This window comes from Phyllostomus discolor, chromosome 1 (assembly GCF_004126475.2).
Source record: "Phyllostomus discolor isolate MPI-MPIP mPhyDis1 chromosome 1, mPhyDis1.pri.v3, whole genome shotgun sequence".
Taxonomy (NCBI): Eukaryota; Metazoa; Chordata; class Mammalia; order Chiroptera; family Phyllostomidae; genus Phyllostomus; species Phyllostomus discolor.
In genome coordinates this window covers 211,255,737-211,271,533 of record NC_040903.2, presented here as the reverse complement: position 1 = coordinate 211,271,533, position 15,797 = coordinate 211,255,737, and the positions used below count along the sequence as shown (strand labels likewise).

General features: G+C 58.6%; 1 protein-coding gene across 1 annotated transcript; it reads right to left on the bottom strand.

Annotated features, from left to right (window-relative positions):
- Positions 1-8,117: 8,117 nt before the first annotated feature.
- LOC114493322 (kallistatin-like) lies at positions 8,118-14,366 on the bottom strand. Its single transcript, XM_028508118.2, has 4 exons — positions 13,697-14,366; positions 10,281-10,554; positions 9,344-9,503; positions 8,118-8,595 (listed from the first exon to the last, which is right to left on the bottom strand). Exons 1-4 carry the CDS (start codon positions 14,322-14,324, stop codon positions 8,395-8,397), a joined length of 1,263 nt encoding a protein of 420 aa, XP_028363919.1. The 5' UTR covers positions 14,325-14,366; the 3' UTR covers positions 8,118-8,394.
- Positions 14,367-15,797: the final 1,431 nt, after the last annotated feature.

The following is a 15,797-nucleotide window of genomic DNA, read 5'->3' as shown; positions in this document are numbered from 1 at the left end:
CACTTAACCAATGGCCACGAGGCCGCAGGAGAGCAGCGGGGAGCTGGGCGCAGCCTCCCAGCAGAGCGGCCTCGTCTCAGGGAACCGGACGACAGTTGATTATTTTTTCTGCTTCCTAAAGGTCAGAGGTTCGAGGCACAGACAACAAGCTCAGACTACTGAGCACCTCCTGGGCACCCGACACTTGTCCCCACTGCCTCGTTCAGGGTCTCTCAGCCTCAGCCCGGTGGCAATTGTTGGAGCTGAATCATTCTTCATCGTGGTGGAGGTGGTGGAGGGGGTGGGGGGTGCTGTCCTGAGCGTGGTAGGATGTTGAGCAGCATCCTTGGTCCCCACTCACTGGCTGCCAACAGCAGCCACTGCCCCCCCACCCCCCACTGTGACAACTAAGCATCTCCAGGCGTGGCCAGATGTGCCCTGAGATAAAATCATGCCTGGGGACAGCCAGCCTCGTAATTAATCGTCACGTCACCCATCCAGAGGGCATAGTAAGTTGCATCGTAGCTGCAAAGAAACTGAAGGCGCGGCCAGATTTCGTGTGGTGCCCAAGGCCACCTCTGTTGCCTGAGAGGTCCGAGTCCTGCCCCAGCACCGTGGGGAGCTTTTCCTGCCCCTCCGGGACCCCTCTGGCACATTTAAGCCCTCTGAACACCCTACGTCCAGAGTGCATTTCCTGGCCCTCCTCACACGCCCCTCGGGCTCTGGGGTGTGCAGCGCCTGTACTTACTCTGTCCTGTGGCTGAGGGTGCACACAGTGCAGGCGACAGGTTGTGGGCTCTGGACCGTGCAGAGAGCGGGCTGGAGTGGGGCCGGCACTCCTCACTGTCAGCAGCCGCCCGGGGCCGTGACTCCGCCCCCGCCCTGGCCCCGCCCACCAGCCCTGCCCTGTCCCGCCCCGCAGGCCTCTGGCCAGCAGTCAGGTTTCTGGCAAAGCTCCCCAAGCTCTGACCAGGGTCACCACCCACCGCCCTGCACATCCCTCAAGGGGAGCAGAGCTTGCCACCCCAAAATATGCCTTTTGGGCACATTGATTGTTTTACTTTGCCTGATTTTAAAAAACGGCCCACAGGGGAGAAACTCTGAAACCCAGTTTGTAAGTGTTGCCAGTGGGACTCTTCCCCAGGATCTCAAGAAACGTGTTTCATGGACCCACCCACGGGAGGCTGTGGTGTGGCGAAGTTTACTCAGGTGGAAATCTGCCCCTGGGTTTCCAGCGTCCTGTCTCCACGGAAGAGTCCAGCCTTGTCCTCAGCGAGGCCACAGCAAAAGCCAGGGTCCAGAGTCCCTGCTTCCTGTTAAAGCTGAGCCCTGTGGAGCCCGCACCGCCTTTCGTGGGCGTGCAGCCAGCGGGCACGCATGGTGTGGTTGTTCCTGGCCGAGAGACGATGCAAGAACAAACAGGACAAGTACGAGTCACCGGAAGAGGGAGAGACAGAGAGAGAGAGAGAGGAGAGGGAGAGAGAAAGAGGGAGAGAGAGGGAGAGAGAGAGCTCTCACGAGCCTTCCCTGTTCCCCTGGGACTATATTAGGGTGGGTCTGAGACAGACCAGGGGCTTTTTAAAATAACCAATCAACTCTCCAAGCTTTCGTGGCCTTTTGATACGTCTGCTCCCTAGTTAGACTGGCAGGCCTCTGTGGTCAAGCTCCTTCCCCTGTGCCATTGGCTTCTCTTGTGCCTGTGCTTGCCTCCCCCTCCCCCCATCCCCAACAGTCGAGTTGGGTGAGGGGGGTGAGAGTCACCCCCCTGGCAGAGTGGTGCTCTGACGCCCTGGGGTGTGAAGCTGCAGCCTCCTGGTGAAGCAAACAGGCTCCCGCTCCCCAGCTCATTAAGCTCTGTGTCTCGCTCCCTTTGCCCTCTGTCCTGTTAATAACTAATCACCTGCGGCGACAAAAGGCCACCTGCCTGTGTGAGGGAAGCCTCCACCGGTGAGGGCATTGGCCTGCCTTTGCCGTCAGTGGAGAAGGCGTGGCCTTCGAACTGCAGAACAATGTCACCCTCATCTACTGCGAGGGTCTCCCCGCCCTGTAAGGGACTCCCCTCACCCCAATATCTTCTTTTGTCTTTAGCTGCAGGTGGCATTTCAAGGGGGGGTGGCTTCAGCCTTTTTGGCGACACCCCACATCCATCCCCATTTGCCCACAAGGGCCCAGGGACTCTGGGCAGAAGGGGCTGACGGGCCGCCAGCTGCCCGCCTCCCTGGCCCAGGGAAAGGAGGCCCTTTCCAAGACTAACAGGAGAAAACCAAGGTTTAATCCTCGTGCAAGGGGAATTCATATGGGCGGGAAGGCCCCGAAGACCCGGAGGCAACATGGGGTACGTGCGGCGTTATGGACAAAGGAGGGGCAGGGACGTTAGGTTCAGAAGCTCAGAAGCGAGAAGGGATGATGGGATGGCGCAGAAACCATGGGACACGGGGGTGTCTAGCCCCCAGGCCCTGTCTGAAGCCCCCCGCGCCCACCCCACTCAATTCCAATTAGGAGAAGGTGACCTGCTTCCTCCAGAAGAAGGTCTCTCTGTCTGAATCTCTAGGTAGGGAAGGGGAAAAGGGTCAAAAAGGGTCAAAGAGTCGGCAGAGGAGACAGGGGGCCGGGCATCACCCAGCGGAAGTGATCTCGAGGCTCAGCAGCAGACCGGGTCCCTCTACGGCCTTGGAGACCTTGACCTTCCTCCCCCATTCAGGGCCCGTTTTCTCTTTTCGCCCTTACAGCAGTCTAACCACGCGGGCCCGGAGCTGCCCCTTCACCTGGAGACAAACACAGTCACCCCCAGGCACTGAGGCACTGCCCTGTGCTCCCTCTGCGCTGGGAGGTGGGCGCCAGCCGGGCCCAATACCCCAGACCTGCAAGTGCTGCTGGGACTTCGCAGGTGCAGTGAAGTTAAGGGTCTGGAAACGGAGGGGTTATCATGAACTGCCCAGGCGGGGCCCTACATGTACCCACGAGGGTCCACGTGACAGAGAGGTGGGAGATCAGCGTCAGGAGGCAATGTGGCCGTGGGAACGGGAGGAACCGCGACGCGAGGTGGGTAGGGCCGTGGGCCCAGGAGCTCCAGGAGGCAGCGCTGCCAGTTTCCTGACGCGGGTCCAGTGGGGGAGCGAGAGAATCAGTGTGTGCCATGTTGAGCCGATTCGGCCAGAGACACTCCTCCTGTAGCCCCAGGAAACTAGCTCAATACCCCGGAACGTGCTTCAGACAAAACCGCTCGGAAAGGTGGGACTGACCAAGGTATGGAAGGACCTCTCTCAGCCTGCGTGTGCCCCTCCTGGCCGAGTCCTGTGCTTGCACTCAAAGGAACACCTTGAGAACTTGGGGACTGCCTGTGGTGGCCCCCCCAGACTCCCCGCTGCACTTAGCAAGGCTTCTGAAGGAATGGGGGCATCCGGCAGGGGCAGGCTAGAGGCTGCTGGGTGCACGGTGCCCTCTGTGGCTAGGATGACCACCGTCACAGACTGGGTGCCGGTGGGACAAACCCAACCAGCATTAAGTGGCTTTGGCTAGAAATACGTGGTAAAGGTGTTTTCAGGGGCTTTCAAACCGCAAGCACACTCTACAATACCCAGAGTGTTCTGAAGAAGAAAGGACAGCTGAAAGTTTCTGCAGCTTTTTGGGAAGAATCTGCCCCATGTAATCAGGTGACCTGTGGCCTGGCCCCTGGGTGTCCGGCGGTCCGGACTGGGAACTTCCTTCCCTTGGCCCTTCGGGGGGCCCTCGGGGGTCACCTGGACATGGGACGCAGACCCAGGAATTGCCACAGGGCTGGAACGCTTACAAGTTTGATTCCCAGGCAAGTGAGAACAGCCATGGAGCCGACCTGACCTCGGAAACTGGGCCAATGGACCACGCCGGCGGCACGTCCAGTCTCACTCCGTCCCTCGGGCCTGACCGGAGGAATGTGGTTCTCGCAGTGTCGGAGGCCAGAAGGCCAAGGCTGAGGGGAAGTCAGGGCTGGCTTCTGGTGAGACCCGTCCTTCCGGGCTGCCGGTGGAACTTTGTGCTGTGTCCTCACGTGGCCCCTTTGTGCACACCGGGTGGGGGGGGGGGCGGTGGAGAGAGAGAGAGAGAGAGAGAGAGGGAGAGAGAGAAGAGGAAACCAGCTCTGGAGTCCGTTCTTCTCATAAAGACACCCATTCTGCAGGACTGGGGCCCCACCCTTACAGTCTCATCTAACTTTATTTACTTCCCTGAAGTCCCTGTTCCCAAACACAGTCATGTGGTGGGATTCCGGCTTCAAGATGCGACTTTGGGGGCACACAATTCAGTCCATAGCAACTGGGGTGAGAGGGTGGGATGGGCCAGGGGTCAGAATATGGGAATTAAATGGACCAGGTAGGTTTATTTCTCCACGGACACCAAAAGCAACGAAGAGCACCACCCCCAGCAGGTCATGCGTAGGTACCGCTATCTCTATTTTACAGGTGAGGGAACTGAGGCCCCCGAACTGAAGTCTTAACCCCAGGACTCCAGAAATCACCCATCTGGAAGTGGGGTGGCTGCGGATGGAATTCGTTAAGATGAGGTCACTCTACAGTAGGGTAGGCCCTGACCCGATAGGACTGGTGTCCCTATAAAAGGGGGACACGAGGACAGAGACACGCACTCAGGAAAACGCCACATGGGATGAAGGCAGGTGTCTATGAGCCACGGAAGCCAAGATCCCAGCGAACCGCCAGGAGCTCGGGTGGGGCCTGGAGGGGGTCCCCCCTCCCCCTCAGAAGGGACAGCCCTGCCGATGCCTTGACCTGGGACGTCTGGCCTCCAGGACTGCGAGACAATACACTCCTGCTTGTTAGACCTCCCAGTTTGTGGTCCTTCGTCACAATGGCCCTCACAAACTAGCATACTCAGTAACTGGAGGGGTCCGGATTCGAACCTGGGCATTCTGGCTCCAAAAACCCAGGGTCTATGCTCAGTTCTCTGTGGTCTCTGGATGACTCCGAGAACACTTGTCACTGAGCTGTGCTCACTGCGGGGGCTCAGAGCACGGCAGCTCTTCGTCCTGCAGCTGCTCGTTCTCAGGGAAGGGCGCCGCCTTCCCGGGCAGCCACCTGGGGTGGACTGGGCTGCTTCCTGCCCTTCGTCCGCCGCAGTCAGTCAGAGCCCGATCTGTAACTGCAGGGGCCCGAAAGGACCAAGCCAGCCCCGTGAGCTATGCGGCAGCATTTACCGAGCAGGCCTGTGACCCTCTTGAACACGACGGCCATTTACTCCTCTGAGCTCGTGTCCCCAGGACGGGAAATGGCTGGAAGCAGGAGCAGAACTACCTGCTCCCTACAGCCACAGGTGGAAAATAACGTTGGAACAAACTGCAGCCTCGTGTTGCAACAGCCCAATAGCCCAGGGGCCACCCCACAGCACCCCCACCCTTTTTAATCCAGTTATAATCCAGTGAAGCCCCCACTCCCCTGTGCTGGCGTCTCTCTCCGCACCATGCCCCTCTCCTCTCTTGGAGAGTGAGTAAAAGTCTGACTCTCTACGCTTCCCTCTCTTTGTGAATCCTTTCACAGCCCACGGCACCGACCACCCTAACAGGACCCACGTCAGTAGCTGCGGGGCCCTGTGCCCACTTACGGGGGCAATGTGAGACCCCAGGGCATCAGGTGTCTGCCCCCCAGCACAGGGGGAGTGGAGACGCTGGGACCACAGCCCCCCTGCCCCAGTCTCCGTCCAAAACTGAAGTGCTTCCCCTCCAGTGAGGCAACCCCTCTAGCTTCCTGGGGAGTGGCCAACCCCTCTAGTAACCATTGGTTGAATGAGAGAACAAATCACCGAACAAACCCGTGATGCGTCTCCACACGCCCAGCGATGCGGGCCATGCGGGCTCCACCCCCTCCACTGGCACCTGGGGTTCCCCAGGCCACGCCACAGATGCTCATACGGCTCTCACGCTGCCCCCTCTCCCTCCCACTCCACTGGCAGGAGGACTGTGTCTTCCTATTGGGTGACAACTTCTGGAGTCACAAACACACGGCCCCCCTGCACACGAAACGCCAGTCCCGAAGAACTGTGCCTCCCAAGTGGCATCGCCAGGGCCCCACACGTAAGGGACCCCGTGGGACAGCAGCGAACGGGAAGAGAAGGAGGCCCAGGGCCCACTCTCAGGGAACAGGGTGTCCCGCACAAGGCCTTTTCGTGTGTTTATTTTTCTGATGTTCCAAAGGGCATTTTGAAATCGGAGAAGCAGGACTAAATATTTACCTGATCGATGCCAGGGGCCTGTCGGGGGCAATGCAGAGCAAACAGCTCAGGACCCTTGCTGAGCACGCAGCCTTTTCCACTCGCTCACTCATTCATTCATTCATTCATTCACCAAATATTCATTGGGCCTCAGCTTCCTCACACCCTACAGTCAGGGCTGGGGCCAGGTACTGGGTGCACCGGGCCCTGTCTTCAACGGGTTCTATCTAATCAGGGCCGAGATGTGGGGGCGGAGATGATTGTCAGCCAGCCGTGTTTGAGGCTAGGGTGTAGGATGACAGTTTGCCTTGGGGAAGAGACGAGGCATTAATGGGAGGTCCGGGCAGAAGGCGGATTCTCGGAGATGGGGAAGAGCATTCTGGGAGACAGGGACCTGCAGGAGCAAAGGTCAGGGGCTCAGAAGTTACGAGCCCCCGGCCTGCTGGGTGAGCTGCAGGAGTTTCCGTGACCAATGTCACTGGGTACAGGAGGCAGCAGAAGCAGGCAGGGAGCAGATCATGGAGGATGTGACTTCCAAGAGAGGACCCTGAACTTTACCTTGTAGGCAGCCCTGAGCCTTGGGTGCTTCTGAACAGGGGAGGGGTAAGCCCAATCAGGGTGGGTAGGCAGCATTCTCAAGGCTGAGCATAGGGTGGCTGTTTCCCCATTTTCTCCCCTCCTTCACCCCAGCCGAGACATTGCCACGTAACCCCAGACCTGTGGCTTCTTTCTGGCTCTTTGGAGACTCTTGAATCCACCCACCCACCTGCCAAGGTAGGGCAAAGTTGGGAGCAAGTCAGCCTGGCTTTAGGTCTTGCCTGGTTGTTAAAAAAACAGAATCCAACTTCCCAGCGGGTGCAGGAGGAGATGGACCAAGACTCTCAGTAGCACTCTCGTTTTCGGCCAATAAACCCCGAGGGAGGGAAGATGGGCGTGTGGCCCTTTGACTCATGGAGGGGCCGGGGGTCTGGAAGCATTTCCCGGGCTTGGTCCACGCAGCCCAGCCCGGAGCTGGTGTGGGGACGGCCCTGCTCAGCCGTGGCCTCACTGGGGAGCTGTCCTGTGTCGACACTTCTGGAGACTCTCCTGTCTGGCTCAGGGCTGTGTTTCAGAGGCGGGGAGGAAGAGGACCCCAGAGTCCTCCCCTTCTTCCCTCCACTTTACGCCATAAAAATGTAGTCTGTCTCTTGCTGTAGACATTGGATTCCCACAACAAGCCTGTTCCTACAGGTGTGGCATTATCTGGGCCAGAGACCAGGCCACGCCATCCCCGGAGATGGTGGCCCGAACAGTCGTCATCAGTGCTGGAGGTGGCTCTCAGCGTGCCCTCCCCAGTCATCAGTGACAACTCCGGGTCGGTGAGGGTGAGACCCCCTATCTCGGACACCCAGGCCATCAGGATGACCATGGGGCTCTGACCCGAGAAATTCGCTTGCCAGGCATTACCAAGGTCTGGCCAGGCTCTCTCAGCCTGCCTGCTCCTGTGGGAGGGGTTCAGATGGGGAAACTGAGGCCCAGAAGGGGAAGGGGTTTGCCCGAGGCCCCAGAGCCCATCGGTGGCAGAACAGGATGACAAAATAGAACTCCAACCCTGACACTGTGCTCTTCCTCTGTGGTGCCACCCGGGACCACAGTCACCTGCTCTGGGAGAGAGACTGGCCGCCCGTCCATAGCCACAGGCGGGGGCAGCCTTCCTGACCAGGTCGCTGCGGCGGTCCTTGGTTGGTGGTCTCCCTGCCGGGCCTTCTGAGCCCCACCCTGGAGCAAGGCACCCACTCTGCCTCCTTCTTCCACAGATAGCTCCCCCCTCCCCCGCAGAACTCAGAGGGCCTCACCCCTGTGTCTGTGACCAGGGATGCCAGGGGAGTGCGGGACCAGCCCCAGAGCAGGGGAAACGCACGAATTTACTGAGCATTTACTGTGGACGAGGCGCCGAACCAGGCTCCTCACAGCCATCGGTTTAATTCACACAACCACCCTGGAGGGCGTCTCCTATTCTCCAGGGTGGAAACTCGCTCAAAGAGATCACACCAGGGGCCCGAGGTTGCACAGCCCTGGGGAGCTGAGTGTCCAGTCCACGCCCATCTGGTACCAACGCCCCCCCCCAACCCCTCCCATCACCGACAGCTCCTGCCTGGACTCTCAGCATCTTCCACACCCCCCAGCCCAGATGCGGGGCTGCGCCCGGCCACGGCTCCTGTGCCTGCGGCTCTGGGCGGGCTATGACTCCGTGGGGTTGACCACCTTGCCCAGAAAGAGGATGCTCTGGGTGCTGGTAGAGAAGATCACCACGAAGAAGGGCCGGTTGAACCGGAGGACGTAGGGATTGCGTGCGGCGGAGAGGAAGATGACAGAGACTCTGGTGGCCGCCGCGGCCTGGGTGCCGGCTTCATCCACTTCCAGGACGGCCTTGTGGAAACTCTGCGAGGCAGATTGCGAGCATTACTTCCAAGAGAATGCGGGCGGGAGCTGAGGGAAGCCTGGGGACCCCGAGGTCCCTGCGGATCAGTCCTGTGGTCGTTGCACGCAGAGCCACTTGGGGGCCTCCCAGCGGGAATTTCTACACTGGGCGGCTTGTTGAGCTGAGCGACCTCTTAGTAATACAGTAAAGAAAACTATCGTTCACTGAGCACTTACTATGTCCCTGGCGCTCTTTCTACTGTTCAAAGCCACCCTAAGAGAAAAACCCATTCAGAGACGAGGTAACTCTCTGATGTCATGAGAGGCAGAACTGGCGTTCAAACCGTCACACCATCAAACCCGAGGCTCCGCCCACCAGCGTACTCTGTCTTACTTAGCTGAGGTCATCGGCCCCTTTCTCTCCTCTGAGACTGTCCGATACACACCCCCAGCCCAGCCTCGCCTGTATCCTTCCCGTTTCTGGCATTGAACCTGTCACTCTCCGTGGCCATGCTCTATGAAGTGGTACCCCAACCCGACTGGGAGTGCTTCTGAGGACAGGGACTGGGTGGACACTGTGTCCCCAGCACCTAGTGCCACCCGTAGCATGTGGTGGGTTGGTTCATGCCTGGGCATGCCTGTGGGTGATGGAACAGACTCGGGCCCTGGGACCACGTGGGGACAGGGGGAGCATCCACGGCCCAGCAGCCCATGGGGGGCAGAAGTGCCCCCGGGGGTCGCTCGGTGTCGAGGGCCACCGAGGACTTACCTTGGACACCAGCATGTTCTGTTGAGTAGTGATGCCGGAGAGGTTAGCCGCCCTCGAAAACAGGTCCCTGATGCCCAGCTGCGGCAGGATCTCGTCTAAGTCGTAGGAGCCAGAAATGGAGAACTTGGGCAAATGCAACTCGAGTTTCTTGTAGAAAGACCTGCAAGAGGCATCGGGGTCAGACGCCGGGCGGACACCCAGCTGGGGTCGCAGGCAGCCCCAGCCGCCCTCCCTGGCCGGGCCCGCCCCACCTGCACGCCGCCGCTAGCACCCATCTGCTCACTCACCCCGTCCTTCAGTGTGGCGCCCCCAGTGGCCGGAGGCCAGGCTCCTCTGCCCCCAGGCACTGCGGTCCCGGGAACCTCCCTCCCCCTGGGGCAGTCTCGCCTTTGCCTTTGTCAGGCCCTGTGGTTTTCACTCCTTTTCAACCAGATGGATCGACATTCCAGTGCCACAGGAATTAGGAGAATTTCCCGTCCATGTAGGGCCTCGGGCGGAGGAGTCCTTCCCTCACAGGTGGCAGGGGACTCCCCCCCCAACTCGCAGCTCCAGGGTGATGGACACTTCCTTGGTACTCGCTGGGGTGGGAGGCTGGATTGTTCTCGTGCCCCTCGATGCCCCGGCCAGCCGTTGCTCAGGAGTGGACCCAGCAAGGTCTGGGGTCACCTCCCCCAAGGCTTGTGCATTCGAGCGCTATCGCTAAAACTAGGACGCTTAACTCCTAGCCGGCTCCTCTTGCAGTGAGGAGGGCAAAATCATATTTTGGATGCAACGGGTGAGTTTATGATTTCAGGAAACCCACGGAAAGTCTCAGAGCAAATAAGAACTCTTTCAGCACTTGGCGCCCACCCCCTACTCCGGACACGGGCTCTGACGGGAAGGGTCCACCCGATGGGCAGGCAGCCCCGCCCACGCAGCACCGCGGGGTGCCGGTTACCTCCTCTGCAGCAGGCTGTTCCAGCGGCTCAGCATCTCCGGCGTCAGAACCTCCTCCACCTGCTTCATTTTCCCTTTGTCGGGCAGGATGAACAGGGCCCTGGCGTGGCCGTGGTAGTCCATCCGGAGCACCGAGCAGGGCAGGTACCGATCGTGAAGGTACCAGTGGTAGTTCCTGTCTTGAAACATCATCGGCACCTGGACCACCGTCTTCTCGTCCACGTGGAAGTCTTGGGTGTAGCTCTTCGACTGGCTGAACGGTTTTTCCCACAGACCTGAGGTGAGGAAGGAAAGAACGGGCAGGCAGTGGACCAGCAAGCCAGCCCTCCAGCAGGGGGCGCGGCTCCCCCAAGAGGCCCCAGACCCTCACCTTCCCAATGCCTCGGCCTCAGCGTGCACAGTTTGGATGGTTTACCACCCGCCGCGCCTGGGGGTGGACCCCACCCCGGGCTCACTGAGAGGTGAAAGGGGGAGCTAGCACAGGACATCAGCAGGAGGTGCCATGTCCTCACCGATCCCCTAACATCGCTACACTTCCTGTCTCTGGCCCACCTGGCCGTGCAGACGCGAGCTCCCTGTGGTTTTGACGCAGCATTTCTTGGCTGCAAAGGAGGCCGAGTAACCTTCCCGTGTTTATTGGCCAACAGGATGTCCTTTGTGTTTCGTTCAGCGCCAGTTCATTATGCCTGAAGCCCGTGTGTCCGTGGGGCTGTTTCTCAGCGGTTGGAGGGGGGCTTTCTGGACACTGGCTGCCCACCGGTCACGTGCGTGGCACACACAGTCTCTCCCTTGCTGGCTGGCCTTTTCACTCTCGTTTGCCGGCGATTGGAACCCCCGAACGCAGTGAGCCTGTCGGTGTTTTCCTTCAGGGTGACTGAGGTCTCCCGTCGGGGAAACTCGGTCAGGAAGGTTTTCCCCACCCCACGTTGGCTCAGACGCTCTCCTGCAGCAGCTTTTCGAAGCCTTGCTTTGCCTTTTGCACGTGTTCCACCCGGAGTAAGGATTTACGATTGGGAGGAAGGAGGGACCCCAGGCCGTAGTTCTCCCCATAGGGGCACCTAACTGTCCGGGTACCGATTTTTTGTTTTTAAATCCATCCTTCCGCAATGCTCCTCCGTGCCAGCTTTGACAAATATCAAATGCCCGTGTGTACTCATGGGGCGGTTTCTGGCCCCGCTCGACTCTGCCCCATTGGTCCATTCGCACCACATGGTCTAAGTTACTGTAGCGTGAGAATAAGTCTTGCGCTCGGGCCGGCAAGGTTCCTTGTCTGAGCTATTGTTGGCCCTTTGCACTGTCGTACACATTCTACACTCAGCTTGTCAACTGTCGCCAACAAGGGGAAAAAACCTGTCAGGATTTTGACTGGGATTGCATTCAATGTGTAGATTAACTGGGGGCAGAAGGGACACCTTTCCCGTCCTTTTCAGGAATGTGGCTCACCCGGTTTTTCTTTAAGTCTGCTTTAACATCTCTCGGGGTCACCTGACCGGCAGCGACCCTGCACAGTGTTGGCTTGGATTCTGCCAGGTGCTCTGTGGTTTTGAAGGTGAGCCACCATCGTCCCATTGCTCTCAGAGTGGCCGGCCTCGGGGTCTCGGAGCTGCGCTTACCTCCCCAGAGCACGGGCACACGGCAGAGGGCAGCGCTGTCTGCCCCCGTTCTCTCTCTGGAGAACCCCTCTTTCTTATGCCGAGGCCCCTAACCCAGCTGGAGCCAGGTCTCTTTGGGGAAGGGAGCACCCGGAATCTTCACTCTTTCTGACCGCAGCTTTGGGTGGGAGGGGTGGTGTATACAGTACATTTAAATCATGTTGTAAAAGGAGCAGAGTCAGTATAACATTGTGCAACCAGTAACGTGAGCTCTAAATACAGTTTTGCAGAGCATCAAACCACACACACACACACACACACACACACACACACGTGCATGCACACACACACCAGTGCATGCACACAACTGGTAAAACCTGAATGGAGCCTGCAGCTTGTACCAGTGTCGATGACCTGGTCTTGCTGACGTCCCACAGTTACGCAAGGTGTCCCCCAGGGGACTCTGGGTGAAAGGTACACAGGAGCGCTCTGTTCTGCTTTTGCAACTTCCTGTGAATTTACAGCAGTTGCAGAATTTAAAAGGTTCTTTTTTAAAAAAAAGTTTTCAACGGTGCATGAAAATTCGTCACGTACGACGCAAGTGATGACCAGTTTGGCTGGACTGTTAGTCTGGGGTTTTTCCCCAGAACTTGCTCTCTGCAGACTCTGGTGCGAGCTGGTCACCAGCGAGAGATGGGAGGTCGCTATGAGCAGCCCCCCGCTCCTTGGCGGTCCTCACGGGCAGACCGGACAACGGTCAGACCCAGAGAAGCCCCGTGCAGCCCAGCTCGTCCACGCCCTCCTCCAAGTTCGTTGTCCCAACTCTAGCTCTGCCGACTCATAGTGTCCCCGGGCCGCCACCTCGTGCCCAGCCCGAGTCTCCCCACCAGCTCCTTAAAAGGGGACCCCTCCGGTGGCTGGGTGCGCCTGGTCTGTAGGTTCCCAATCAGCTCTACCTCGTCACCTGCACTGGTGACTTCTCTGCCCCTCCCCCAACCTCCCTCTTCCTCCAGACCTTCAGTTCCCAGCCCCTCCCACAGGCAGGCAAGGGCTCATTCCTGTCTCCGTGTCCTTTACGCTCCTGGTGGCTCTGCTCCCCTGATGGCACCCTCACCGACACGCACACTGAGATCTCCGCTGTGTTAATACACGTGTGTGAACCAGAGACTGGAAAAAAAGAATCGTGCCGAAACGTCCACATGGGTTGCCTCCGGGTGATAGAATTGTAGGCAATGTTTACTTTCTTTTTTATACTTTTATGTATTTTTATACTTTCATGTACCACCTGCCCTGTTTACACGGCGGGAAACGGCAGAGCTTTGGTATAAACTGAGCAGTCCGAGTCATAGGAGGCATCTCACAAATGACTGTTATCAAGAGAACAAGTAAGAAAATGTGTGTAAACTTATGAAGAGACGGGAACCTCAACACTACACAGTCTTAAAGACCTGACACTAACAATAGATCTTCTAAGGGGTATTGGAGACAATTGGACCCAATCCATCTACTTTCTTTTATTAAAAATATGTAATTCACCCTGGCTGGCGTAGCTCAGTGGATTGAGCGAGGGCTGTGAACCAAAGCATCGCAGGTTCGATTCCCAGTCAGGGCACATGCCTGGGTTGCAGGCCACGTTCCCCGTTGGGGGCCATGTGAGAGGCAACCACACATTAATTCTCTCTCTCTCTTTCTCCCTCCCTTCCCATCTCTAAAAATAAATAAATAAAATCTTTAACATTTTTTTTAAATAAAAAAAAATATGTAATTCGTCAATGAATCAGTGGGGGAGAGAAGAAACGGGACGAGCCGACACGCCGGCTCTTACCTTTGAAGTAAATGTAATTCACCAGCACCATCACGACCTCGGGGGTGATCCTGCTGACCACGTTTTCAATCTTCCCTCGGGTCTCCTCCCTGACGTGGTTGTTGATGAGCTGGGCTGTGCCCTCCGCATCGAGGAAGTCGGCCTGAAAGACCTTGGCCCCGTAGAAGGCCGTGGTGTCGTTGAGGAAGCTGGGTAGGGGCTGCAGGTCCTGGCCCAGGAACAGGGCGCTGCCCACGCGGGTCTCCAGCCTGTCATTCGGGAGGTTGAGAGTGCGCAGCAGGTGCCGGAAGCCCCGGTGGATGTCGGACTCGGGCACCTCGGTGAGGTTGAAGCCCAGGCCCTCGAGGATCTGGGCCCAGGTGTCGGCACGGGCCCCCAGGGACAGCATGGCGTAGGCGGCGGAGATGCTCAGCGGGGAGAAGAAGACGTTGCCCTTGGGGTTTTGGGAAGCTACCAGGTGGTAGAAGCTGAGGGCAAAGTCTGTGTTGCTCGGGGCGATCCTGAGCATGGGGGAGCCCTCGTCTGTGCCCGGATCCTCCTGCTGGTGCTCAGCGGTTTGACTTCGGCCATCGTGAGAAAGGGCCAGTAGTCCGACGAGCAGGAGGAGCAGGTGGTCGGCGAGGGGCATCCTCTGTGATCTCCGGTCTGCAGGAGGAAAGAGAGCACCCAGGAAGCTCCCTCCGCAGAACCCCCAACGCTGCTGAGAAGTCAGACGGGGGGAGGGCCCCGCCGACTCCTGTAGGTGGACTCGGGACAGACTGACGAACACCCAGCGCCCTCCACGCGTGTGGTGACGGTGCTGTTCCCTGGCACGCTTCGTGCGTCCCCCATCCCATTTCCCATCCTTGTGAGCTCTGCATGGCAGTGACCACAGAGGGTCCCCGAGTGACGTGGCCGGGTCCCCCACGGGTTCCTATCTGAGATGGGACACGTCTCTGGACTCGCCGCCTGGGGCACCTTCTACCGTGTGAGTTTTTCACCTTAGTCCAGCGACTCACGGCACCCAGGGAGCTAATCACTAAAGGTTGTTTTAGTGTCTACTCCACACACCTCCGTGGTGTGCTTTACGGTTTACAAAGTCATGCTGACTTGTATGCCATGCTAATAGTATGCTGATTTGTTCCATCCTCTTACCCAGGTGGAGGTCAGAGGACCCGGGACTCTTATCCCTCCGCAATGATGAGCCCACGGGTGTCGGATAAACGATTTGGTCAAGGTCACAGGGTTCCCTCTCCTAACGAGATCCACCTGTCCAAAACGGGGTGCTTGATTTTTGCCACCAAACCTGCTCTGCCCCAAGCGGTGGCCCTCCCGTTGTCTGGTTCTCAGCCGCCAAACCCAGCCGTCATCTCTGACAGCTGTCTGGCCTCCATACCCCCCCTCAGTCCACCGGCACACCTCACGGCTTCTTCCTTCTGCCGCTCAGCCCCTCGCTGCCACCACCCTCTCTGGGCCTCCAGCACCCCCCACCCAGAGCAACAGTAGGAACCTTCTCCTGGAAGGGGCTGGAGAGCCCACATCTGGCCTTCGTGGGCCACACCGTCATGGCTGCGTCTCCTCGTCGCTGCAGTGCCAGCTGCAAACTGGCCACAGACGAGACGTGCACGAGGGTCGTGGCTGCATCACAGGCACGTGGATATACGGGCCCCGAAGCCCGAATTCCATATACTTTCGGTGCATCACCAAGTGATGCCCTTCTTCTGATTTTTCCCAACCATTTACACCTTTTATATTTATATCGTATGTCTCCTACTCTTAGCTCACGGGCACCCCAAAAGTAGGCGGTAGGCCAGACTTGACCCACAGGCCCTGGCCGGCAGCCCCGCACGCAGCCCAGACCCCTGAAGTAGCTCCCCGGCTGGCCCTGCTCTCTGCTCCCACACAGCCGCTGGAAAACACACGTCGCATCCCTTTGTTCATGGCTCGGCACGCCACCCCCCAATGTGGCTTTCCAGCAATCCTCGCTGACTTCTCCCCCTGCCCCAGCTCTCAGACACTTCTCGGGAGCTGTCCCGTGAGGTGACCCGGAATTCCCCTCTGCAGGACTCTGCACAGCAGCTGGATTGGGAGGCAGGAGTCCTGGTCCCGGGCTGTGGGCAGC

Excerpts from the sequence above, each read along its gene's own strand:
- LOC114493322 (XM_028508118.2), bottom strand. The coding sequence starts at position 14,324 with ATGCCCCTCGCCGACCACCTGCTCCTCCTGCTCGTCGGACTACTGGCC. Across the intron at positions 9,504-10,280 it reads AACAGCCTGCTGCAGAGGAG|GTCTTTCTACAAGAAACTCG; the intron begins GTAACCGGCACC and ends TGCCTCTTGCAG. Across the intron at positions 8,596-9,343 it reads AGAACATGCTGGTGTCCAAG|AGTTTCCACAAGGCCGTCCT; the intron begins GTAAGTCCTCGG and ends TCTGCCTCGCAG.